Raw genomic sequence first — 26,849 nt, forward strand, 5'->3', positions numbered from 1 at the left:
ACAGGCATGGGAAAATTCACAAGCCCTGGATACCCAACAAGAATTTTACCTTAAAAGAATGAGATTACTAACTTAAACATGAGAAAAGTATTTATCAGTTATGTTATACAAATTATTTTCACCAATTTCCTTTTTTAAAAAAAGCCAAAAATGTTGGTATGTGTGAATTCATCTAGCCAAGCTCATCACTTACACATTTTCTGCAGTAGCAGCAATGTTGTAAAGCAGTGATACAACATTATCTTTAATATCCCACCATACCAGCATCAATCCTTGCCTTTCTTGCTCATCTTTATCACTTTTGCATTTTTATTTTATGCATGGAACTGCAAATAAGAAATTCATGCTATGCTGAATAAAATTTTGGAACTCTACATTATTTTGATGTGTGGTTTAGATTCCATAATTGTCTCAGTGGGCTTGAAAAAAACAGGAATTGGTAGTCCTGATGAAAAAGGAAATTATAACCTATGAAAGTTGATATACCATGGTGATAATACTTTGACTCTGAAAATAGTACCTTTCACCTGAAAAGCTATATTCCCTTTCATTATGGGTATTTATTATATACATACCCAGATATATATGTATATTTCTCCTGAGTTCAGAATGTGGTCAGTTTTGTTCCGGGCACTCTGCTTTGGACTCATTTTTCTAGTGAGCAGACTTAAAACAATCTTAGCTCAAACAATACAGGTTATTTTTTAAAAAATTAAAAGTAAGATAATTTTCATTAAGTTGAAAAGGTCTCTGAGGTTCTAGTCTGGATAGGCATTCGTGCAGGATCTTCTTGATTCATACATAACACAAAGTTCTTAATAAGCTTTTTGCTACCCAGTTTTCTAGGCCAAAGTACACTAAAAACAGAAAATCAGGAAGGAGATGGGAAGGGATGGAGAGGAAACAGAAATGACAGGAAACAGAAAAAGTGTGAAACGAGCCCAGGCGCTGTTACCACATGGTAGGCCGTGGAGTATTTGTGATGACTGTCAGGGCTTCTCAAGCTTGCTTGCTGAGGAAATTATAAGATTCAGTAATGCCTGTGGCAAAGGCTGTAAGTTGCATTATATTTATTTATGCTCCATATTTTTCCAGAAGGAATTTAAAATGGAAAGAATTAGGGGCCGGCCCAGTGGCACAGCGGTTAAGTGTGCACATTCCACTTTGGCGGCCCGGGTTTCAGCGGGTCGGATCCTGGGTGTGGACGTGGCACCACTTGTCAAGCCATGCTGTGGTAGGCGTCCCACATATAAAGTGGAGGAAGATGGGCACGGATGTTAGCTCAGGGCCAGTCTCCCTCAGCAAAAAGAGGAGGATTGGCAGCAGTTAGCTCAGGGCTAATCTTCCACAAGAAAAAATAATAATAAAATAAAAATAAAATGGAAAGAATTATAATACATTTTAAAAGCATTATATCAGAGTGGTTTTGATGATGTATGTTCTGATGCTCTGAAAGATATTCTTCAGTTTTCTTAAAATAGCTTCAAATGCCACAGATGTTGAGTAAATGGTATGTTGCTGGGACTTCACTGGTTTGCTACATAGAAATGGAATGAGGCTCTTAAAATGATTACTGAATTAGATAAACAAATTTAAAATTTTACAGTGGCTGAAGAAGTGGATATTGGGCCAGGACACACAAAGTCATCAAGCTTCACCTTTGGAATTATAAAGATTCTCTTAACGAATGCTGGCATATCCAAGCCAGCCTGGGTTCAACAATCTCTGATAGTTACGGTTCGTAAATTTAAAAAGTTGTCCATTGTAGATGAAACTTACACTAGGTCCAAAGCACTGAATGAAAGATTTTTCAATTGACTGAACTTAGCAAAAACTTCTTGAGCTTCTACAGTGAGTTATGCAATGTATAGTAGACTGAAGACAGAAAACTTAAAGGCATAGACTTCCTAATGTAGGAAGCTGGTAGCATAATAAATATGAAACAACCCTATTATGGTAAGGACTAAGGTAGACAAGTATAAAAGGGCCAGGGGTATTGAGATGATGGAGCAATTGATGCTACCTGTGGAGAAAAATCTGGGTGGAAGGCAATTACTACGTCTTGTTTTGAAGGATAAATACATATTCAACAGGTGAGCAAGAATGCCAAGGACACTTTGGACAGAAGAAAGAGTGTGGGCCATGTCACCATGGTGTGTACACCAGAATGCAATTTATTGTCCCTGGAAAATAGAGCTCTTATTTGGGAGGAATGGCCTTGTTCATATTAGGTGAAATTGTATTAGGACAGATGATGTAACGTTGATTAATGTAGGAAGGTTCTCTTCAAGACAAGAACTTACATACTTCCAGTCTTATCAACTTTCTGTATTCCCCTTCTTTGTTTTAAAAACTGTACTTTAAAATCTTGATCTATTCTTTTCATTACAATTGTTTTTAAATGAAGTTAAATGATTTCAATCTGGAATGTAAGGTTCTTTTCTAGGTTGGATATTTTTTAAAAACTATGGTAGGCAGATGTTGTCATGGCGTGATTTTGGGGCCTGGAGAATTATCTGTTCAGACAGTCCTCCCCCTCAATCAGGTGCCATTTTGAATGAGTCTCACCCCACTCCAGAGAAATCCTGCTCTGCAGACTGAAGTCAGGCTTTGGGGTTTGGGCTCTGGGTGTTGGTAATATCCCAGGAGGCTTTACGAAGGGACCCACTGGAAACATGCAGAGGCAGAAGCGGACATCTGGTCATGATTAATCCTCTCAACACCCCAGCCTAACGCAAACTGGCGTTGGGCCCCAGCCAGCTACCCCCGGGAGAGCCAGCCCACTCACTCATGCTTGTCTCATGTTTTATAGAGGCTACTTCTTTGCTTTAGCTTTCTTACTTTGCTCTCTGTGTTCATTATAACTTAAGCAGTAAAAGGGCCTTACAAACAATTGGCCCAAAGAGGTGGATTAAACCATGCAATGTCACTAGGAATCATGACAGAGGTAGTACCCAGGCACTATTGAATGCAGCAGGGGCTGTACTACGAGGTCACTGTACCCCCGGGAAATCATGGATATGCTTCCAGGGGCACGTGAAACATCTCACAAAGTACATGACTGCCCCTTCTACAAAGAATTCTCTGGTCCAAATGTGCAGCTCTGGGGAAACCATGGTATAAATATTTATTCTTCAGAGGTGAGAATCTGTAGCTTTTATTTGATTCTCAAGGAGTCTAAGAGCCTATAAAGGTCAAGAATCACTAGTAAAGTGTTTGAAAACATGGACTTTAGAGTGACCCAAACCGAATTCAAATCTGCTTTTAGAAATGTGACCCATAACAATGCATCTAACTGGCTGGATCCTTGGTTTCTTCTTACATAAAAATGGGGGCAATCATCCCCAGTGTATAGGATTGTTATAAGAGTTAAATCATCTAGTGCATGTAAAGGTTGAGCACAATGACTATAAAAAGTAGAGACTCATTAAAGAAGTATTGACATTAATAATTGTGGTGTCTTTAATAGTCTCTAGAACTCTGATTTTAGAAGCCCCATAACACAACAGGGACATGTCTGACTCAGAGAGAAGTGGACCTGGCCGTGCCAGAAAACTTTGACAAGTCACTTAATTTCTCTGAGCCTCCATTTTCACGCCTCTTAAATTATGGAGAGTAGCATTTATATCACAGGGTTGTTGTAAGAAATGATTGAGAGAACATATACAAAATATTTACATAAGGACTGGCCTATGTTAGGTGTTCAAATATTTACATAAGGACTGGCCTATGTTAGGTGTTCAGTAAAAAGGAAAAGTAATACTTGGACCTCTTGTCTCCTAGTCCACTCCTCCAACTGCGTTAGAACCAGGTTAGGCTGATGAGATGTGAAGCCCTTCCAGGACGTGGAGAAGACGTAAATCTCCTACCAGTTTTTCCTTGTCCTGAAGTGCCCTGAGGAAGTTACTTTTTGTCTTTACTCTGTTCTCCTTCCTCTTTTTTTCTTCCTCTTTGGGAACTTCCTTTACTCTCTCCAGGCTTGAAGAGGGATAGGATTGGTTATAGGGGTTGCCAGAGGTGAGGGGTGTAGTTACTGTCTTTTGGGTAAGGAGTCAGATGGCAGTAAAGCTAGAAGGAAAGTGTCTGAGTCAGTTCAGGCTGCTGTAACAGAATTCCATAGACTGGGTGGCTTATAAACAACAGAAATTTATTTCTCATGGTTCTGGAGGCTGAATTCCAAGATCAAGGTGCTGGCAGGTTCACTATCTGGTTGAGGGCCCCCTTCGAGTTAACAGATGGCCGTTACCTCATATGGCAGGGGGGCGAGGGATCTCTCTCTCAGGTCCCTTTTACAAGGGCACTAATCCCATTCATGAGGGTTCCATCCTCATGACTTAACCATTCCCAAAGATGCTGCCTCCTAATAATTTCCCATTGAAGGTTAGAATTTCAGCATGTGAATTTGGAGGGGATACAAACATTCAGTCCATAGCAGAAAGGGAATTTTTTTCTTTAACAAATGCCAGAATGATCCAGACAGATAACAATGAAATAAATATCCTAAAATTACTAAGTAACATCCCCGGATAGTTGAATTCACTTATATAAAATCAGTTGATGAGAGTTAACATTCTTATGCGTAAGTGTTTACTTGAACATAATAAGAAAAAATAAAAGCATAAAAACCTGTTTTTCTTCATCAAAATTATTCCAAAGCAAAATAGACATACACAGTTTCAAGGGATGTTTGATGAGTTTGTGTTGAGCTCTTCTTTGAATCTGCTTCCTTTTAGATCAAGACCATACGTGGACACGCATGCATGTAGACATAGCTAGACAGGTAGACAGTATTTTCCTGCCTCTTCTACCTTGCTTCCTTGCTCTGCCATCGCCCAGCACCATCTCCTGTCTCCACGTCTTTTGTCACCTGACTCTGGCTTTCATGTAGAAGGTTCTCTTCCTGGAGACAGCTGGTGGCATATTGTCCTCTTGGATTTGGATGTCTTTTTCTTGAAGCATTGGTTCTTTTTGGACTAGTCATCATCATCTATGTAGAAGACAGAATGGTTAGTGAAGAGGGAGTGCTGAGAAATCAGGACTTTGGCTGTTCTGATCCAGCTCTGACTTTACCTAGCTGAAGAAGTCCTAATCTATGTGCAAGTGCCTTCTCTTAAGAGGAGTTCAATAAATGGCTTCTCATCCTCTCTGGGTGTCACATTATTTATCTGTAAACGGAAGAAGTTAGATAAGATGACCTCCAAGGACCCCTCCAGCTCTAAATTCTCTGATCATATTCTAAATGTTAGGACAACGTGGTGCTTACTGGCATCGCCATTAATGAAATTACCCATCATTTATCTTATAAAGAAAAAGCACACACCCATAGCAGCAGACCAGCCACGCCAGGAAATGAGAGTGTGGATTTTTCTCAAGCCCAACAGCTCTCCAGTGACGTTTGTGATGAGTGTGAGTGTCTTCCAGAGATCCCAGCTGCCCCGGGGTGACCTGCCCTGCCTTTCTGTTTTGGATTTGGACACAGAAAATATGTACTACTTCAGTGTAGTTCTGCTTGCTTGAGATGTGGAATGTAGCTGAAAATAAAACTTTGTGCTTAATACCTGTTGGTAAGAGATTATTTACAAAAGATTTCCTTACATCTTGTCTCTTCTTTACCTCCTCACTCTGACTTTGCCCCATCCTGCGCAAAGGAGGTTCACAGAGAGTTCACCAGGTGAGATCTTCCTCCAGTTTCATTCCCTCCATTCTAGAGATACCCGTGAAGTTTCCATCTTTATCTTTCTTCTTCCTGTCGCAGAGGACGAGGTGTTCTGACAAGACAAAGCCTCAACAAACCCAACACTAGACTTTGTTTCCTGTTAGCAAAGCCAGGCCCTTCATCCGACCCTTCTCTTCCTCTTCCTCTGTAAAACCACGCATCCGTCTCCAGTCAGCCTAAAAAGACTTTTAGTGACCCTCCCGACCTTCTCCTCAAGATTCACCCCAACAGTCCTCCTGCCATTAAATGCCAAAGTAGAACAGAATAATTTCTCGAGTTGTGTCTCACTTCACGTGACTCAGCCATTAAAGTTGTTGTTGTTTTACCCCATTTCAGTGACTTTAATCTTATTCTTTAGACGCCTCCCTCGCTCAAAATCAGATAACAGAAATGAAGAGATTCCTTTCTCATTTGGCCTTTCCTGTAAATCTCATTTCCAGACTTGCTCCAAATTCGGGGAAAGGTTAAGTGGCTTGGGAACACAAGAGGAAGGGAGGGGATGTTACGCTTTGCTGAGATATCCCCCAGCTCTGATTTTGCGCCCTTCTCCATCGATCCCATTGCTTTGCCATCTCAATTTCCTCATCCAGTGGGCACGTGCTCCCTTGGGTGGCCTCTGCGACCCTAGCAGCCAGTGCCCTCTTGGCAGGCGGCCTGTGCGGTGGTCTCCATGAGGTCAGGAGCTCTCCAGACAGCTTTCACAGCCTCCACCTTTTCCCTGCTGTCAGCAGAGGAACTCCCTCCCACCATCTGCTACTGCATTAGTCAGAGTTTATCATCTTGTCCGCAGGCTTTCTCTCTCAAAGCTGTGGGGTTGGTCCTATTGTCCATTTTATGTCTGGTTTTCTCTTTTCTTAGGGAAGTTTTTTTTCTTGCATTTCATTCCGCTAATTTGAACACGGATCCCAGATACTTCTAGCCACAAAAACTCTATTTTCCTTTCCCTGTTTCAGTGTTGCACAACTGTAGTCTAGAGACGAGTAACAAAGGGCGTTCCAGCAGAGGGGCTGAAAACCAAGGTTCAGGAAGCCCATTTGGGTCATCTGCCTGACTTGCTTTTGTGACCCAGAGCAGGTTCCATCCCTTCTTGCCTCAATTTCCTTATCTGTAAAATATGAATAAAAACATTAATCTGCTTCTTGAGTCTGTGAGAATCTCTAGAGATAATTTACAGAAACATTTTCCAGGAAGTTAAGTTGTTATGCACACCTACTGTTATTTCTGTTAAGCTTATTAGCAGCAGCAGCATCATAACATTCCTAAACTTGCATCTGTGCTCATAGCAAGAACCTTCCACCCTGGTGTAAAACAGGGGTAGGGCACATCCCTAATCTGACAGCCAGGATGGTAAGTGTTTTCCCTCCAGGCTGCCTGCTGGGGCGATCACTGTGGTCCTTCAGGTTCTTTGGTAGGCAGAGCTGGCATCCGGGTTTGTTAGCTACTTGTATAGACTCCAGCTTGTGAGGGGCTTCTGGCTGAGGATGACTAGTGCCTAGAAGTGGTTTAGACTAGAGGCGGGCTGCCTGTCCACATGCCGGGTTGTGTGCACTTTGCGGTATGTGGTGTTCCTTCCTGAAGATGCTGGGTGAGAGTACCCATCAGTCAGAGCCTCCGCACAACAAGCTTGACGGGCTCCTTTTGCCAGAAGACATCATAGCATATCGGTCCTTCACACACCTATGTGTCCTTTTGCACACTAGCAACTTTGGGGTTGTGTTAGAGAAAATGACACAATTTTTTTTCAGCACTATTCAGTAGAGCTAGCAGCGCTATCTGGGAGACGCATTACTACTGAGAGGCACACAGCTTTTAAGCCTGATGTCTCTTTGTGCCTGAAAATGCAAACCGTTGTGTCAAGCTATGTGACCGCTTCCTTTTGTTTCCAAACTCCCTTTCCTTGCGCCAACAGCACGGTCGCTGCCAGAGCAAATGCAGAACCAGCCTAGGTTAGCATACCGACCAAAGATCTAGGTAAGAGACATGGTACAACTGTCTAAATTAATGCAGTTCAGGACTCTGAGATTTCTAAAAAATACTTTCACAAATTCATTATCGCTAGTATATGTGACTGTCCGATAAGCTCCAGAACCTTTTTCTGCCATAGAAAATAAACCATTCCTAATAGCTGAACTTTTTATTTTTTCATTTTTAAACTTGAACTTTCCTTGAACAGCCACATGGCATCGCCATGCTTTCCCTGTTTAATTCTGTGCTCCTTTCCTCTGCCCTAGGATGGTCGTCTGCGGGTGAATGACCAGCTGGTTGCCGTTAACGGGGAATCTCTTTTGGGGAAGTCTAACCACGACGCTATGGAGACACTCAGGCGATCGATGTCCATGGAAGGAAACATCCGAGGGATGATCCAGTTGGTGATCCTGAGGAGGCCAGAGAGACCACTGGAGGTGATGCGAATCTTTATTGCCCTCAGCAGATGGCCCAAATGGCCCCCAGAATATGCAAACTTCCATCACCAGCATGATAGTTAGACTCATACTGATTCTGAAACTGGAAAAATATGTCCCACAAGGCTCTGACGGATTTATGTGGTGAACAGGTGGTTATATATTTTAGGTATAACCAGAAGGTGTAAAATTGTGCATATGAAGTAAGTAATTTATCAGATGTAACAAGACCATGTTTTCTGGTTTTTCCCTCCAGAAATTCTTAGAGCTCTGGGCTTTATGAATAGGACTTTATTCATGTAATAAAGTATTAAAGTATGTCACATCTTTATATACTTTTTGGTTGACGTGTGCGTACCTTAGGAAGTTCTCAACCAGTTGTGCGCACCACTTAATGTGAAGATCCCTCTGATGCAGTCAGCTCTCTATATTCTCCCCCGTAACCTGCACATAGATAACAAAGCTTGACTAATTTAAAATTTGATCTATCGAGCAAGTTGCTTGCTTCATATTATTACATAAATGTTTTCAGTTAAATATTTTTGAAATCTATCACAATTTCTTTATGGGTTTTTTAAATGTAAGGAATAGTTTTACTTACATATAAAGTGTAAGCATAAAATATTCTTGAATACTGACATCCCTGAACATTTCGCTTACATACAATTATATTATTATATTATACAATTATATTATTCATAATAAATATATGGTTTCTAAAACATTATTTTATCTTATATATGAAGAATAATTAGTAAATGTTCCTAAAAATTATTGTAAGAAAAGATAAGAAGAAAAAAGTTGATAGTAGTTAAGAGTAAAGAAAAACATCAAGAAATCCTGCATATATTCCCTAAGGACAAATAACGTGTAACACAAGAATATGCAAAGTTAAAATAGAATGCTATTAAAAACACATTAATACGAAATGTTAGTTTCAATAATAAGTTCAACTTAAAAATAAAAAATTAAGGATTTTCAAGTTAAACAAGGGTAGAAGGTAGTTGGAGCTCACAGTTGCTAATGCTTGGGCCCTGGAGTTTTGGAACCTGACTTAGAACCCATGGTGGCCGTGTCCTGACCGCATGGACTGCCGCAGTTGAGTGCTCAGTGCTTGTACATGACAGGCACTGTTATCCGCTTTGTGCCTTACTGTATTCTCCTTTCCCGGCACGTAGTAGATACAATGCATATTGTGAAATGAATGGATGGAAGTTGCCCCAGAGGCCTACTTCATCCGAGAGAGTAAGCTGAAGTGGTAAACCCACAAATGCTATCTTACTTTGTCGTATTATCAGCTATTGGAAAGGAGTAACTGTACCTTTTTACTCTTCTGTATGTAACCTTGTAAATGTTAGATAAATGTAAATTGGCCAATTACTGGAGACTATATATAATGAGCCAACTTGTTTCCAACATTTGTGTCTGCTTAAGTGACAGAGAGGCTTCCATGAATATTTAATGGCTTGACTTATGTGCATAGTTATGAAACCTATATCGCTTCGCACCATGAAAGAACTGGCTCCCTTCTGGTTTCATGTTATTCTGACCCTGGAGCCCTGGAACTCCATGGAACCCAGTTGCTGGAGATGGCTGTGAAGGATGCCCTGTGGACCCCGAGTCAGCCCTTCTGTGCACCTGCCTGTTACATCTCCCTTAAGATTTCTCGGAACAAAGACACCTCAATGAATAGAAAAGTCTGGAAGACACTGCTCTAGAGTTCCACACTGTGCAGATAGCAAAAGGAAGGGAAAGAAGGAAAATGAATACAGTTGTTAAGAGTCCCCCCACCTCTCATCTTCCCTAATTTCATGTCTTTCTCTAGAATATGTGAATGCCTAGTGGATGTGTGTTCTGTATTTTGCCTCATCAGGTTGAGACATTTTATTCTTTGTGTTCTCCTTGGCTGCAGATATTTTCATGTTAATTCTCCCACTTTGGGTGGGTTGACAATGATTCCATCAGAAGAAAGTGTTAAACTTTCCATTCGTTGCCCCTCCTCAGAAGTGTCTTGTTCATATAGTTCACTAGGGCACCAACTGGGAATAAGAAATGGCACAAAAAGCAGTTTTGATGAGGACATTTAAACAAGATTCATTTTCAGTTTCCCCAGTGCTTACATGCTTTCCATGGGGGATGAGCAGGCACTTGACTCTCGGCTATTGAAAATCTCTGTGATACCGTGAAGATTAAAGAGCGTTTTTTCATATAAAGACGGAAACCTAATGTACAGCTAATCTTTATTAAGTTGAAAATAAAATCTGAAGCTATTTGATCTCCCAAATCTGTGTTTTGCTGTGTGAAAGCAGATGTTGTGCACTCATGTTTCGAGGGTATTGTCCCCTGGAACAGCAGTCACCTCCGGGCACAACAAAGAAGCACCCGTCACCTAGAAAAAGGCCTCTGCAGCTCATATGCTCAGGCAGATCCGTCAGATCTGGCAAGAATACCAAAATGGTTGCTTGAACATTATATTGATATAAAAAAAGTTGAAGATGCTACTTAAGAAAAGTCAAAATATATAGTTGTTGGGGTATTTTCTCCCATTACCCAGATGTACAAGATATGTAAACAGTTTTGATGAGGACCCCATGAAGAATCCATAATGAGCCCTTGATTGAATCAAAATCATTTTAAACAGAAACATGTTTTTCAAAGGATGAGCTTGAGGTTCAATTGTAATTCTATTTGTGCCTAGAGACTTGGTATTAAAAAATGGGTTATGACCTGCTTTTTTTTCCCCTTCCTCAAAACATTTCCCTCCCTGCTGCAAGCTCATCTGGGTAGAGGCAGAATATGTTTAAAAATCCATTATATTTTTTATTGGCTGGGACACTAATGGAGGGCTCCACGACAGCTCTATTTTACAGGCTGAATACCTTAATTAGGCTGGTTACTGATCAGTTGTTGGGATATTGATTGTGTCATTTATCAAAGAGCTGGGAAAGCAGAAAAAAATTTTTTCCTTCTTGCTGTTGTTGTTAAGTCAAAGCCCAGGGCCCCAGCTCGAATGGAGGATGGTGCGCCTCAGCACGACGCTCGCTCTGCCCCGCAGCACAGAGGCAGAGGGGACCCGGGGCGTGGAAAAATGCCATCAGCCTTGACGGAAAGCTAGCAGACCTTCGGCAGCTGAAAACATTTTAATTACTAAGAATTCTTACATTGATGTTTAAAATATTTTGTTTAACTAGCAGGACACCAAATTTTTGTAACTCAAGAGGAAAGTATAAATCAAACGTATTGTTTGGTCCGAATGCTTTTCTCAGAAGGGAAGAGCTTTGGGGATCCGATCTGTGTTTTGTTTGGGGCATGTTCCTCTCACAAATGGTCAAGGGAACAGCCATGAGGCAGCTTCCAAATTCCATCCTTGAAATCTGTTCAGGAGACGCATAATGTGAGCAAGAGCAGGGGCCAGTTCTCCGTGGCTGCGTCCTCTTGAACAAACAGCTGGAGCTCTCTGGAACTGCCCCCAGTACCTCTCAGCACCTGTGGAACAGGGCTTATGGGGGGTTATTCTGGGCACAGCAGTTCTAAGGAAACTGTGAATTTGTTTACAGGCTGTCAAAATTAAAATTGGAGGAGGAAATATGGAAAAAAAGAGAAAAACCTCAAGAGAACCACTGTCTGGCGTTGTCACAGCAGTCTGTTTTAGCTGCTGGCCAAAAGACATAGTGTCTGCAGAGGGACACGCTCGTGACCCTTCAGTAGCTGCCCTGCTTAGGTTCTGACTTGTCCCAGAGCATATGCATTTAGTCGCCCAGGGAAAGAGCGAGGAGCCAGCTGGTTGGCAGAAAAACACCCTTGGCATGAACTGTGTTCTTGTGTTGACACTGCCACAAGCTGTACTCCCAGATGGAAGAAAATTTGAAAGAAGCCAGTTGTAAGTGGGGGAAGGAATAATAAAGTTAATCCTCTTTTGTGTTGGCTATCAGCACTCCTAACCCTTAGCACCACGTTGTCAGTATTTTTTATTTCATATTGAAAGATGTTTTAAGTGATAGGGCCATTTTGATTTCCCACAGTTGAGGACTTACGTGTAATAGACACTTGAAAGATTATTCATAAATCGATCATTCTCTCACTTTGCTTCCATGGACCAAGTTGGAACATATTAAAAAAGCAAGTGTGATTCTTATTTCCCCCCCCAGGAGCCTGCAGAATGTGGGGCATTTTCTAAGCCATGCTTTGAGAACTCTCAAAACGCTATACCCACCTCCAGGAGAAATGAGAATAGTGCGTTGCATCCGTTTGGCATGTACAGTCCACAAGACAGGCAGAAAGGTAAGAGTCTATCCATTTTCATCCACCACAGATGGTGTGAGAGAACTCGAGAGTGTCTTTTTATTAAAAAAGAAGGAACAAAAGGCAGTTAATTAGACTAAGTGCAGACTTTGTTGCTCTGAGTCATGAACACTGGAGATGGGTGGAGAGCCGACTCGGAAGCTGTGAAGTGATTCCTGGCATTGCCTCCAGTTTAAGTGACAGTTTCTATGCTTGTGCCCCAAACATGGAGGGTTATGCATAAAACAAACCATGCTTGGAGAAACAAAATGGCAAACGGGCAAACTGTTATTCCTTTATTTATTTTTACAACCTTTTAATATTGGAAATTACCAAGTATCAGTAACTACTAAACTTTAAAAATATGTGGACTGGTGTTAAACTATAAAATGTTCATAACAAGATTCAAAGATTTATGCTTGATTCTAATGTGGTAAATATCAAAACTGAGACCATTCTGTGACAGTTGGAATGTTCTTGTTATTGTCTCACTACACTTTTACTGTCCCTTAATATCTTGTATGGATCATATTTCTACTAGAGCTCTAGATGTAAAAAATTTGGATTTTATTCTTTGTTTTTCAAAAGTTATACTTCAGATCACCAAGAAAATTCCTTTATTTCCCTGCGTCTCCTTTCTTTAATAACTTTAATCTTTTGTATTGCGAAAGCAATGCATATTCATTACAGAAAATTTGGAGAAAGGCAATAAAAAGAAAGTTTAATATTACTCATACTTCTATCTATCAAAGACACTAATCAATAACATTTTTATGTATATTTCAAGTCTTTCCTTCATGCAAATATGTGTGTATAAAGTGAAATGAAAATGAAATATAGTATATATAATGTTCAGGAAATTGCTTTTTTACCTAATAGCACATTGTGAACATCTCACCATGTCAGTGAATATTCTACAGCGTCACATCCAGTAGTTGCATGGTCATCTACTGCCTGCAGCCATTACATGTTGATTGTGTAATCAGTCCTCTGTTTTTTGGACACGTAAGATGTTACCAAAATTTAAATACATGGAACAATTTCTAGACTCAGATTACTCCATCAGAACAGACTTGTAAATCTGAGGTTCCTCTAGAATTAAATTATTTCATCAGAATGGGATGTTGCTTTTTCCTCTGAATTCCTCCATTTTAGGGAGACTAGTAGCAACAGCTGTGACCATTTCTTCCATCTTTACTGTGTTGGATACTGCGTTAAGCAATTTACATGCACACTCGAAGTGGGTAATGTTATTATCCTCATTTTACAGATGAAGAAATAGAAAGTCAGAGAGAGTAGACAGTTTACCCAAGACCACGTCCTTGATGTATGCAGAGCCTGGATTCAGCTCCTGTCTCTCTGACTCGAGTTCATTCCCTAAACCACAGCACAGGCCCTGGCTTCAAGTTTCCCTTGAAACTATTGAAATCCTTTCACCCGATACTAAAAATGTCTGTTAGAAGCTGACTCTACTTTGTATCAGATAAAGAAATACTCAGTATGTCTTTTCTCATCTTCTTAAAGAAATTAGAAGTTTTCTTGACAGGGCGAGATCTCCTTCTGAGACCTTAAATCGCGATATGGGAGAATCTGGGGAAGGAGCAGCCTTCTGGCTCCCATGCCCGTGTGATGACCAAGAATGTTGGCATCTCTATTAAAGTATCTAGCCTTTATGTCATTTCACTCACCTTTAATTCTGAAGCAACATGTGGTCCAGTGGCAATCCAAGTTCAGGATTTTCTTCCCAATTCCACCAGCGACATCCAAGAGAACTTTGGGCACCTTACCTCCTGTCTTGCTTCATTTTCAACACCCATAAAATCTCGATGCTGAGGTGATAATAGCACAGCCTGTTTTTAGAGGACATTGAGTTACTCCAGGAATAGGCCAATGTCTCTAAGAAGGATAGCAAAGACTGAAATAACAAAACCATAAAGCTAGTTAAAGTGTAAGGGCACACACGGAAAAGAATTCTAAATAATAAAGTCCACTCAAAACACAAGCTAGAAACAGAATGCTGTGATACTTTAGAGCTGCAGTCGAATGCTTAGAGTTTGTATTTCCACTGAACAGTTAGAATCCTTGGGGTGCAGGTGGGAGGGTCTGCCTGTTCTCTTCCTCCTGAGACACTGATCCAGGTAGAACAACTTTTACACCAGTGAAAAAGCCATGCAGATCAGCTAACTACAAGGTTCCTGCAACACTTCCTCCCCAACCTTGATTTCCAAGGTAACAAATAAAATCCAGTTCTTTCAATAATTGAGTCTACTAAACACTATTTTTTAAAAAGCCGAGAAAATCTATTGTTATTATTTCCTTGCGAATCTGTGATACAATATTCGGATATAAGAATTAGACTTATCAAAGAATAGTCTCATTAAATTTTAATTGTAAGAGTCCAGTGGATGAAATTCTCTTACTTTTTATGTAAGCCTGTTGATTGGGACAAAAAATATAGATAGCATAATTTATAAACATGATGCTGTAGAAGAATATTATGATCCTGACTTCTTTGTAATATGAATAACATTTTACATTTTGAGAACTGTTGAGAGTTCCTGAATTTCAGTGAGGTGGCAATAGGCCATGGACTCATGAAAGCTGAGTGAGTGTTCACTCACCACCACCAGGTTTTTTAAGGAGCTGCTTTAGAAAAACAAGATGGACTTGACAAAATGTAATGTCTAGTGAGGAGAGGAACTGTTACAGCCAAAACATTAACTTTTTTTCTTCCCTTCTTCCTTTCCTTTGTATATTTAAAAATCCAATGTTGATATGCTGTGTTCCATCTATTTTTATAATAATAGTACATACCACCCACAGTTCCAGGGTTATTTTTTATATATATATACATATTCCTGTCAAGCTGCTACACAGAAAGGGCATTTTTAGAACTAACATTTGTGGAAATTGTAACACCAGAAAATTCACATTTGTGGTGGGGAATTGCAAGCAATGCCCACAATGGAATACATGTGGTGCTCCAAGATGGTAATAAGGGGGAAGGTTTGTGTCCCAGGGGGTTACTGCAAAATCCTATTAAGCATTTGAATGATAATGAAGTGCACCAGTGCTGTATTTTCTGAAGACTCTTGCTGGCAGGTCTCCCCCTGGCTGAGTAATAGCCTAAATGTGGTTGGTCCCTGGTCTGTGGTCACCTCTCCTCTCCTTGCTCTCACGTCCCCTTCTGTCCTCTACTTCTGCTTCTCCTCTCCTTTCAGCTCAAGAGCACCCCAGCCCCTGCCTCAGTCACCTCCTGCCCCCAAATCTGCCCAGGGTCACCCACTGAGGTGTCCGTTAGGCCTTTCATCCCTAGCCCATATCCAAAATTTTGGTTCTATGTCCTGTCTCTCTGGATGTGTGTTCCCTGGGGTCCTTTGAGAAGACACACAATCGTATAATTATTCCTAATGTGCTTCCTCCTGAGAACCAGCGTGTATCCACCCCTCTATGGCAGCAAGGTACCACCTCTGAGCGGTGCTCAGAAATTAAATTATACTTTTCAATTGGACTGATACTTATCGGATGCCTCCACTGTGTGGAAGACACTCTCAGGGATGCAACGATAAACACAATGCTGTTACTGCCCTCCAGAACAGTCTAAAGCAGGGGTCGGTACACACTTTGTCCGTAAAAGGCCACATAGTAAATATTTTAGGCTTTGCGGGCCATAGGATCACTGTTGCAACTCCTTAGCTCTGCCACTGTGGTGGGAAAGCAGCCAGACAGCACATAAATGAATGGACATGCCTGTGCCCAATGACGCTTTATGTACAAAACCAGGGGGGCGCTGGTTTGGACCAGGGGTAGAGCTTGCTGAGCCCTCATCTGAAGTCACAATCTCTTTTACCCTTCTTTTCTGATCTGGCCCTGGCAGGATGGATCCTGTAAAACAAGTAACAACAAAAAAGATGGTGATTAAAATAAGGGTCATTTGGTCATCAGTGAAGCAGTGACTAGAGGATGCAGTGTCAGCACCCACAGGCGTGTGTATAGAGGGACATCAAGGCTTACCTTGTACACTCAATGAAACCCAGAAAGATTATTTTTAGGAGAAAAGAATTCCAGGTTTTCACACTGATATTGGGCTTAACAAAGGTGTTTGGGCCAAGAGAAAAAATATATATATTCCTTACAGCATCTGCATGTGCTATTTAAAAAGCACCAAGGATAAAGGGTCAAGATGAAGAAGGCATTTACCCCAGCGCCTGTCACTAATTTAAAACACAGATTGTTCATGTGAATAGGATAAAAATTAAAGTTAGTGATTGTAATAGAACTTGAAGTAGCCAGAGAAGATGCTGAAGAAGAGCAGGGAGAGGAGGAAGAGGAGGACAAGGAGGAAGTCACCTACAGTCCAGTGAGAGAAATCAATACCCGTAAATGGATGATGGATCCGCAGATAGCTCATTGCGAAAGAAACGTGTGATAAATGTTATGCGAGAATTATTTTCCATACTGTTAATAGATAAACCCAATCATCAGTGGATAAAGACAGCAAAGGTGTATTTTTTGCTTGTGTCACAGCACAGTGAGACTTGGCAGCAGAGGAGGGGCGCTGTGCTCCAGGCAGTGGCTGAGGGACCTGGGCTCCTTCCGTTGGTGGCCGGGCCATGTTCTAGAGCTCCTCCGTCCTACCTGCATCTGATCGTGGGAAAGGGTAGGAGGTGGAGAAGGTACACTATTTCTTAACCACTGAGGTGGGCAGTGACATCCCCATAGCAACTCACATTCTTTGCCCAAGGACTAGGCTTGTATGAAGAGGGTGGGGAAATGGGGCCTCAGGTCTAGCTGGTGCCCAGGAAGAAAGGAGGAAGAGAGATGAAATGAGCACCAGTATTCTCTGCCCCTGTAGTGGAAGTGCTGACAGATCCCAGAGCAGCAGGGAAGGCTTCACAGAGAAGGTGGTGTTTGACGTGGGCCTTGGGAGAAGGTGGGACTTCCATGAGTGGAGTGCAGTTTTGCACTCATGTCAGCAAAGACGCTGAGGCAGGAAAGCCCAGCTGTGGCTGGGGAACGGTAAGCAGTCTTGGGTGGCTAATGAGTGATAGGAGATGAAGTCGGCTGCTGGGACACAGACCTTTGCTCTGCAGGCCATTGTGTGCTCCTGAACTGTTTCTGAGCAGGCAAGTCACCTGAGCATGGCTGTGTTTACCCTGTGTAAAGACGGACAGAGAAGTTGAGGCTACCGTCAGAAGGAGGCAGAAAGACATCCCAATATGTCCCATGTCCCCAATGCACTCTGTAGTCCTTCTGCTCTGTTTCTGTCAGCAAGTGTCTGGCTGCCATAATACCAAATATGACTGCCGCCATATTACCAAATCACTGGATCCCTGGGGGTGGGGGCGGTGCAGGGGCACTGTGCTGGCTGCCTTTACTCATCATGCTTCTCTACCCTGCTCATCTTACTTATCAGATTCCTGCTTTAAGCCTCGTTCCCAAGGACACGTCAGCACTGCTAGAACTCGCTGCATTTTATGCTAGTCCCTAGGACAGAGTTTAGAGCAAGGCCTTGCCTGGTGTATTTGTCAGGGTTCTCAGAGAAACAGAACCAATGAGATTGTGTACAGAAAGCGAGAGAGAGAAAAAGAGAAAGAGACGTATTATGAGGAATTGCTCCCTCAATTATGGAGGTAGGCAAGTCCCATGATCTGCAGGTCAGTCAGCAAGCTGGAGACCCGGGAGAGGCACTGAGTAGTTCCTGTCTGAATGCCAACAGGCTCAAGACCCAGGAAAAGCTGATGATCCAGCTTGAGTCTGAGGGCAGGAAAAAGCCAATGTCCCAGTTTGAACAGGCAAGAAGAATTCTGTCCTTTTCGGAGGAAGGTCACCCTTTTTGTTCTAGTCAGACCTTCATCTGATTAGATGAGGCCCACCCACTTAGGGAGAGCCATCTGCTTTACTCAGTCTACTGATTTAAACGTTAATCTCATCCAAAAACAACCTCACAGAAATACCCAGAATAATGTGTGACCCCGTATCCCGGTGCCCCCATGGCCCAGTCAAGATGATACATAAAATTAACCATCAGACCTGCCGTGTGGGCGAGTAGTCAAAACAGGTTCTGTTACCAGCAGCATTTCTCAAGGACAGGGGGACTTTTTTCTTGTTCCAGCAATCAGGGACAAGAGGGTCCACCTTGTACCAAGTGTCTCGCTGTAATAGATGAACAGTAGTTTCTGATGTATAAAATGTAATCCTTTACTTATTAGCACTTATTGCATTTATAAATTACCTCTTGAATATGCACCATCTTATATAATCCCTATACTCTTCCAATGAAGGTGTTCTTATCCCCAATTTACAGATTTAGAAACCAAGGCTTATGGAAGCTGAGTCATCTTCCCGAGTTCACACAGCATTTGGGGCCATGGTTGGGAACATCCAGTCTTGCTCCATAAACCATACTCTTACCCAGGATGTCCCATAATGCTTTTTGTCCTTTAGTTGATGTTGTCATTCGTGATGAGAGTTAGATGATATAAGGTGCATAATGCCTAGCGCATCGTCTGGTACGCAGTCGGATCTCGACCAACCTTACTTGTCATTAGTTGCTGTAATATTCAGAAGACATGTCTAGTTTTTTCTGTGTAGAATAGACTGAAAAAGTGAGCACTTTTAGTAGATGGGAAAACTAGGATTCAGACCCCAGTCTTTTGCTTCCAAAACTCCAAACCTGGGGGGTTTCCTTTATGACACAGATGCAAAAGAGGGTTTTTTTCCCATCTACTGTGTCTAAATGGTGAGTAGCTATACTGCATCTCGTGAGTTTTGTTGAAGGACTTTTTGTCACTGAGGCAAATGTTTAAATCACCATATAATCCAGAGCATTCCTTATAGAGTCTTGTTTACGAAAACATTAAGTCATAAAAGAAGTGGCTTTGTTAATCTCCCACAAATCACAGCTGATGAATAGGAGTCAGCCTCTCCTGGACTGGAGAAGGTAGTCAGGATGCTGGACCTGACTTGCCAGGGGTTGCCAGCAGGTCACCAGCATAAAAACACATCAGCAGGCTTAGCTTTCCTGGACCAGGCTGCACCAGCTCTCAGACGAATCCTTCAGCCCCATGTGAGGACTGACTTATTTCAAGGTTGGTTTATGTGTTGGTGAAAATTGCGTCTGGGAGATGGACTGCAGCAACCCCGGGCGTGAGCGGTTCTGCCTCCGGTTTCCCACGGCTCCATTTGTTCTGTTTATAGAGCCATCGCTGCCCGGTGACGGATGGGCCGAGAGTCAAGTACCGCCTTCCCCATCACCACATCCTGTTCTGGAACTGGGCCTTGAAGATTACAGCCACAGGTATCGATAAAATGATACGTCGTAAATGTTCCCTGGTATGGTTTTCTGGGAAAGCCCAGCAACCTTATTTTAACTCTATTTCTTTCCAGAATGGAAATCTCGTAGTATCTATAATTCCTTTCCAGTGAAACCTTCCCAAAGCTAATGTTCATAGCTCAGATTGTTCATATTTTACTTCCTGGAATTTGTTAAGATTTGTCATATATGATTAAAATATTTAAGAAAATTGTTGAATTTTCTTTTATCAAATTAAAAACTAGGGCACTGGAACTCAAAGAAGTTATATGGGAAGCTATAAAACAAAACCGAGAAGACAGAAGGCTTAGTTTTCTCTCATTTGTAATTGGCAAACCCTAAAGGTATTTTAAAAATAGATGTTCCAAGAAAGTTAATGGAATCTAAAAATTAAAGCAACACCATATATAAACTAAAATGTTGAAAAGAGTGCCCAATATTATATCCACTCTGTAATAGAAACCAAAAAAATCAATAATTTTTAGAATCACACAGGCATGAGAGAGATTTACTAAGCATACACACCATTTGACTAGTGGAATTCATAGATTTTGTTCTTCTGATGAGTTTTAAAAATCATTAAATTGTCCCTTTGCTATTTTCTGTATTTATTATGGCTGTTAAAAACTGTGTGTTTTATTCCATTCTACATCCCTTGATAATCCTGTGAAATTTTTTCATTTTTCTTGCAGCAATACTGGTGTCTTTCCTATTATGCTTTTTATTACAATCTGCTAAAAATAAAGCAATGCAACAAGAGTATAGCTACCTCTGTTAGCTGGAAGCTTACCTATATCTAGCTGTCTCTGACTCCTACGTTTTTGAAGTCGGCTGTCTTACTCATAGGGTATATTTCATGAATTAGATTGATAATCACAATAATTTCTAGATCAGTGTCTCTGGGGGGTTCTTAAAAGAAAACCTGGACATATTTAATTTTGTTCATTCATTTCCATTGCCTGCCTCAATCCTGAGTCAAAAATGACAGTTTAGGGCCAACCCGGTGGCACAGTGATTAAGTTCACGTGCTCCTCTTCGGTGGCCCAAGGTCTGCAGGTTCAGATCCTGGGCACAGAGCTGGCACCAATCATCAAGCCATGCTGAGGCAGCGTCCCACATAAAATAGAGTAGGACTGGCACAGATGTGAGCTCAGCGACAGTCTTCCTCCAGCAAAAAGAGGAGGATTGGCACCAGATGTTAGCTCAGGGATGATCTTCCTCACAAAAAGAAAAATAAAAGACAGTTTGGTGGCATTAAAAAAAATCCATTTTAAAAAGAATTTCTTTCATTCTACTTTGCTGTTTATCCTGTGTATTTGTGCAAAACTGTCGAGAGAGTGCAAAGATGAATCAGATATAAACCTGTGATATTATGATTGCCAATAAGAAATACATAGTTGGTCTTCATCAGTTTCTGGCACAGAGCTCCTAAAACCCTTGGAATTTCCTAAGTGTTGAAGGAATAAGGTGTCTTTTGTGATGTTAATGTGGTGACATTTGGAAAGCACCTGAGGGTGGGGGCTGGCCGCCAGTGCAGAGTGATTAGAGGGTTGGAACTTTCAGTTCTGCCCCAAGCCTCTGGGGAAGGGAAAGGGGCTGGAGGTTGAATCAATTGCTAATGACCAATGAGTTAATCAGTGATGCCTGTGTAAGGAAGCCTCCATGAAACCCAGAAGGACGGGGTTCAGAGAGCTTCCAGGTTGGTGAACATGTGGAGATGTGGGGCGAGTGGCACACCCCTGCCCACATCCCCTGCCCTGTGTAGCTTTACACCTGCCTGTTCCTGAGTTGTATCCTTTCTAGTAACATGTTTCTCTGAGTTCTGTGAGCCACTCTAGCAAATTGTCAAACCCGAGGAGGGGGTCTTGGGAATTTCTGATTTACAGCCAGTTGGTCAGAAGCACAGGTAACAACCTGGACTTGAGACAGGTGTCGGAAGTCCAAGGAGGGGTGGGTGGAACCTCCAATCTATAGCCGGTAGACGTCCTTCCCACCAATTCCTCACCCCACATTGTCGTTGTCTGCCATGCTCTGTGATGCCTCTGTGATGCTTCTGCAGAGAAGAATAGAGAAGCATGGAAGGGCTTCAAGCCTAGGAGTGAAAATGTCAGGTTGAGTGACTAGAGTTGTGGAGGCTGAGTGGATGGGGGAGACATGGACAAGGGGAGGAGTCTGGGGACTGGCAAGAGGAGAGAAGGGCTTGAATGACGGGAGAAGCAGCAGGGCTGGAGAGGAGGGGACAGAGCCAAAGACATTTTCAAGATGGAAGGAAGAAATCTAAAGCTTTGAAACTCCCCCTCCTGGGATCCCCTGACCAGCACAGTCCTGCAGGCTGCTGCGTTGCCTAGGTGACCAGCAGCAGCGAGGTTGGTGTGAAGCTCAGGGTGGAGGAAAGGTTGGAAGGGAGCCAGGAGGGCTAGCAAAGGGCCGTCCCGTCTTTCAAGAAAAGGGTGAAAGCCCTCTCAAAGGGGAAAGTGGTGCTTTAGGGACGGAGCCAGGCTTTGGGACAGAAAGCGGCTGCTGCCTGAGGAGTGGAAAACGCTGCTCTTCGCACCCAAGGGAAATCAGGAATTTAGTGAACTTATTTGTACTATTATGTCAACGATTATTAGACAAAAGTTTAGCGCCTATGTGTCTAAATAAAAAATAAACATAAAGGAAATATATTTTCTTCTGTGATATCTCAGAGAGAGTTAAAGGCAGATCAGTCAGCAGACAGAATACGTTGAATTTTATTAACAGCTTAGCCAATGCTTGGTTATTCCCTACCTGTTCATATTTTCCCTCCCTCTTGGGTCTCTCTCAGCTCTGTGTCTGTCCGTCTGTCTCTCTCTCTCCCTCATGCCCTGCATCTACTCTCAGTCATAATAACCAGTTGTGGAAGTCTGTCCTTGGACACCTGAGACTTGAGACTTAATGTTTTTTAGGCTTTCCCCTCACACTCTTCTTACCCCGCCTCTTTATTTCAGACAGTTCTCCTTGAACATCCGTGGCTGGGTCTTCTGTGTCCTTCACATTCCTGATTTGTCGCCACACTCTGGACACTGGCATCTGTTTCATGCTCCCCTTATTTATTCATTAGGTGGCATAATTTGACATTGAGTATCGTTTCCATTTGATAGATTCCCTGGTTGCTCATGCTGAAAACATGGCCTTTGTCTAAGACGTGTCTTTGGCCTTCTGTCAACTTCCAGCTTCCCACGACCTCCACTGCAGCCGCTCAGCCGAGCACGTGCTAACTTCCTTCAAATGAAAATGTCATATTTTATAGTTAACCATGGCGTCACCCTCTCACTCCAAAATTTTTGAATATGTAGCATAAAATTACAAACTGTTTCACTAGTCTAACTTACATGTCTAAAATATTTTCACATCAGTGAATTCAATACTACCCTCACTGTGTAAGTCACTGTGTGCTCACACTGGCTCTAATCGTGTCTCATGTTCCACTTACTTCCCTCCTTAAACACCTGCCAATCTGGAATCAGCCATTTTGTACCATGGCAGGAGGCGTTCTTTTATTGAATGTGTTCAAAACTATGGTAACAGATGTGTATATCACTGGGATCAATTCAATGGGCATGTTCAGGTATACATATACCAGGGCATATTTGTTATTCATACGTACAAAGCAGCTTTTCATTTTTTTGACTATCCTTACTTGTAGCTCAACATCTGTATAAAAAGATTCCCTTTATTTAGTCTGATCCTTACTTGATGTTATTGCATCAAGTAGCATTGCCACCTTATTTTTTTTTTTTAAGATTTTATTTTTCCTTTTTCTCCCTAAAGCCCCCCGGTACATAGTTGTGTATTTTTAGTTGTGGGTCCTTCCAGTTGTGGCATGTGGGACGCCACCTCAGCGTGGCCTGATGAGCAGTGCCATGTCCGCACCCAGGATTCGAACTGGCAAAATCCTGGACCTCCGAAGCAGAGCACACGAACTTAACCACTGGGCCACGGGGTCGGCCCCAACCACCTTGTTATTTTTAAATGGGAGTGGGAATGGTTTTCTCCCAGTGTCTCGGAAAATTTGAGTTCTTATTCTTAATTTGTCAGTGAATGCCTGGTTTGATAAAGTAATCTAAGACAATGAAGTGGGTTAACCAGCACCTTACTCAGTTGGCTAGATTCCCACAGACTGCCTTGAGCACAGCGCTTTAAATGCAGTGTGATCTGTGTTTTAAAGAGGAATATTCATGTTGGTCCTAACCTCCTCCCTAAAGGTGCTCATTATAACCTATGGCATCTGTTTTCATTAACTCTTTGGTTTTCTTTTATTTCATGATAGGGACCACTCTGTTGAAACAAAACCTTAACCTAAAATGAGAGCTACATAAGAGAGCGTGAGCAGATCTGTAGTCAAAGGGGAAGGCTGGATTTCTGTGGGTTCGGGATCAACAGCAACCCGTGTCCCAGGCTGACCGCCATTCTAGCCATGGCCTTTGTGGCTCTGGGAACGTTCAAGGAAGCACAGCTTTGCTCCTGGCGTTGCTGCTGGCCAGCTGTGTGACCTTAGAACATCAACCTCCTCCTTGGGCCTCAGCATCTTATCTGCAAGATGAAGAGTCAGATGAGGTGGCCTTTACCACCTTCCGGCTCTTAATTTCTCTGATTCTACGAAGGCCATGAGTTTTCTGACACTAAAGCCACATCATCACAAGAGATCAAAGGATGAAAAACAAAGTGCAAATAAAGGTCGAATGACACATTTAAAGACAAGTGCTTCTGAAACATCAAAGCTCAGGCAAAGCTTGTGTTCACAGTCGCATTACAGAATTTGTCTTTAAAATGGGCTGAAACAATGAGAGAAGTGCTATTATGCCAGGCCAGGGTCAATAGCGCTAGTGGGTCAAGGATTTTTGTTTACAATCAGCGTATTTTATCATCACTGGAGACCACATCTAATACGTTTTATATGTCAGTGCCTTTACATCTTGAGAATGTAGCCAGACACCAAGAAAGAAGCCAAAAAGAGCTCCTAATTCTAAAGTGTAGATTTAAACTTCTTGAGAAATTTTTGTGAAAACATATACACTTTCTTTGCTGGAGAATGCCACAGACCCTCGTTCAAAGACCACCAGAACCTAGAGAAATAAAGAAATGGATTAATAGCTCACTTTTATTGGGCTTTTTTTTCGTGTCTAGCACTATTGTCAGTATTTAACGTATCTTAATTTGTTTAAGCCTCACAACAACTTTTATAAAGTAAATTCTCTCATTATCCATTTTATGCATGGATAAACTGAGGCCATGTACCCTGGCGTCTTGCTCTCCGGTCCAGGGCCCTAACCACCATGCAACCCTACCCTTCTAAATAGAAGGAGAGGAGGCTCTTAGTCACAGGCCTTCTGAGAGTCTGACAAAAACAGGGAAGGCAAAGAAATGGTAAAAAGCATGGATAATTTGAAAAGCTCAGAAACTTAGGGTAATTTGGAAGGCAAAAGCAGGTCTATTTGTTTATCTGCTTCTTTGTTTCCTAAATGCTTCTATAGCACTTACTCTATGCCAGACATGCCTCCCCTTACTGTGTGAGTCTCAACTCGTTTTGTCTCTTAACAACCCTCTGAGGTAGGGACTGTAATTATACCCATTTTATTTGTAAGGAAATGGAAGCACAGAGAGGCTCCGTAACTTGCCCAGGTCCCACAGCTCCACAGCAGCGGCGCCAGGATGTAGAAGCAGGCAGACCTGCTCTGGCGTCTGTGCTCCGGAGCGCTGTGCTCTGCTGCCTGTCCCAGGTACGTCCTAACCCACCCGCTGCAGGACAAGAATGCAGCTTTATGCGTTCACTCAGCAGTATTATTGCTGCGTGTTAATTGTAATATTGCTGCAAGGCGATATTGAATATGCAATGACTAGTGAGTTTCAAGCAAAGATTAAACTTTTGGTATATTTGGTTAAGAAATCAAGGTCCCCTGTGCATTTTAGGATGCTCACTCATAACAATTTTTCTTGTTGTTTTATTGTTTAAAGTGTCAAATCCCAACTGTTTGAAAAACTCAAGCTCAGTACTTTCAGATTTACTGAGGATACTTGACTTGAGTTTCACTGGATTTAAGATTCGGAGAAAGCTATGCTGAAATGAGCTACCGTACTTGCTTTGTAAACATACGAGAGTACCAGGGGAGAAAGTGGCTGTAATTTAATTTATAAAAAGTATATAAATACAATTTATTCCTAGATCAAGAAATCAGGCATTTTCTCTAATTCCCTTATAGAATTCCCTCCATCCTCAAGCAACAGAAATGAAATATTCAGTAGAGGTAGAGTTCTCTGAGCTTGACTACAAGTGCTGGAAAGCCTGTAATGGATATTTGATGTATCTGGTGTCTCCATTGTCAGCTGTGCTTTTCCTGTTAGTTCCTTTTGGTATTATTGACGAGCCGACTATTTGCTGAGCATTGACATGAGTTTTAGAAAATAGACCGAAATAAAGTAGAAAACCAAACTCCTGCAGCCGCCAGTCACTCACAGGATGGTGTTCTCTGAAGGATGCTCCCCTTTCACTTGTTTTTGAAGGAAGGGCATGCTCATCCTGCAGAAACGCCCTAACCCTCTTTGAGGCTCTGCCAGTATCTAGTGACATCCTTGGAAGGGCCAGTGCTGTTAGAGTCGCCTTCCCGCTGAAAGTTACACGTGAGACAGCAGGATCCCAATTAGCAGAAGTCAGTGGAGAGGAAAACACAATATTATCCAGAGAATATTTTACTTAAATTGTAGAATGTGATAAAATACATGAAAAGAGAGTTGCTACATCTCCTAAAAGAAGCCTAAGATTCAAGAACTGGGTGAAAATGCACGGGTGGGACCTGCAGAGGGAGGGGTGAGAGGCTCTGTTCAAAATGAGAACTGCTTCCTTTAAAAAGAAAAAAGATTTTGTTCTAACCCTAACTACGGCGTATGGCTTCTTTCCACAGCGCTGGAGTGGACTCGGCAGTAGGTTTTCCGGATCAGCACATCAACTTCAGATTGGTGACACCAGCCAGGCAGCCCGAATCGCTGAATCTGAAAGCCTCGAAGAGCATGGACCTGGGTAAGTGCGGGTGGGGTGACACCCGGGTCAGCTCTCCAGCCTCAGCCCATCTGTCTTCCTGAATGTCCTGCCTTTGTCTTCTCCACTCCAACCTCAGGG

At 42.2% G+C, this 26,849-nt stretch overlaps 1 protein-coding gene across 8 annotated transcripts in view; it reads left to right on the forward strand.

Annotated features, from left to right (window-relative positions):
- The window catches only part of PARD3B (par-3 family cell polarity regulator beta), a 908,373-nt gene that overhangs the window by 525,803 nt on the left and 355,721 nt on the right, over window positions 1-26,849 (forward strand). For all 8 annotated transcript variants that reach the window (XM_014836393.3, XM_070508440.1, XM_014836394.3 and 5 more), the window contains 4 exons: window positions 7,948-8,118; window positions 12,267-12,399; window positions 19,600-19,699; window positions 26,635-26,750. In XM_014836393.3, coding sequence (XP_014691879.3) covers window positions 7,948-8,118; window positions 12,267-12,399; window positions 19,600-19,699; window positions 26,635-26,750 — 520 coding nt within the window. The remainder of the gene's footprint in view (window positions 1-7,947; window positions 8,119-12,266; window positions 12,400-19,599; window positions 19,700-26,634; window positions 26,751-26,849) is intronic.

This window comes from Equus asinus, chromosome 4, assembly GCF_041296235.1.
Source record: "Equus asinus isolate D_3611 breed Donkey chromosome 4, EquAss-T2T_v2, whole genome shotgun sequence".
NCBI lineage: Eukaryota > Metazoa > Chordata > Mammalia > Perissodactyla > Equidae > Equus > Equus asinus.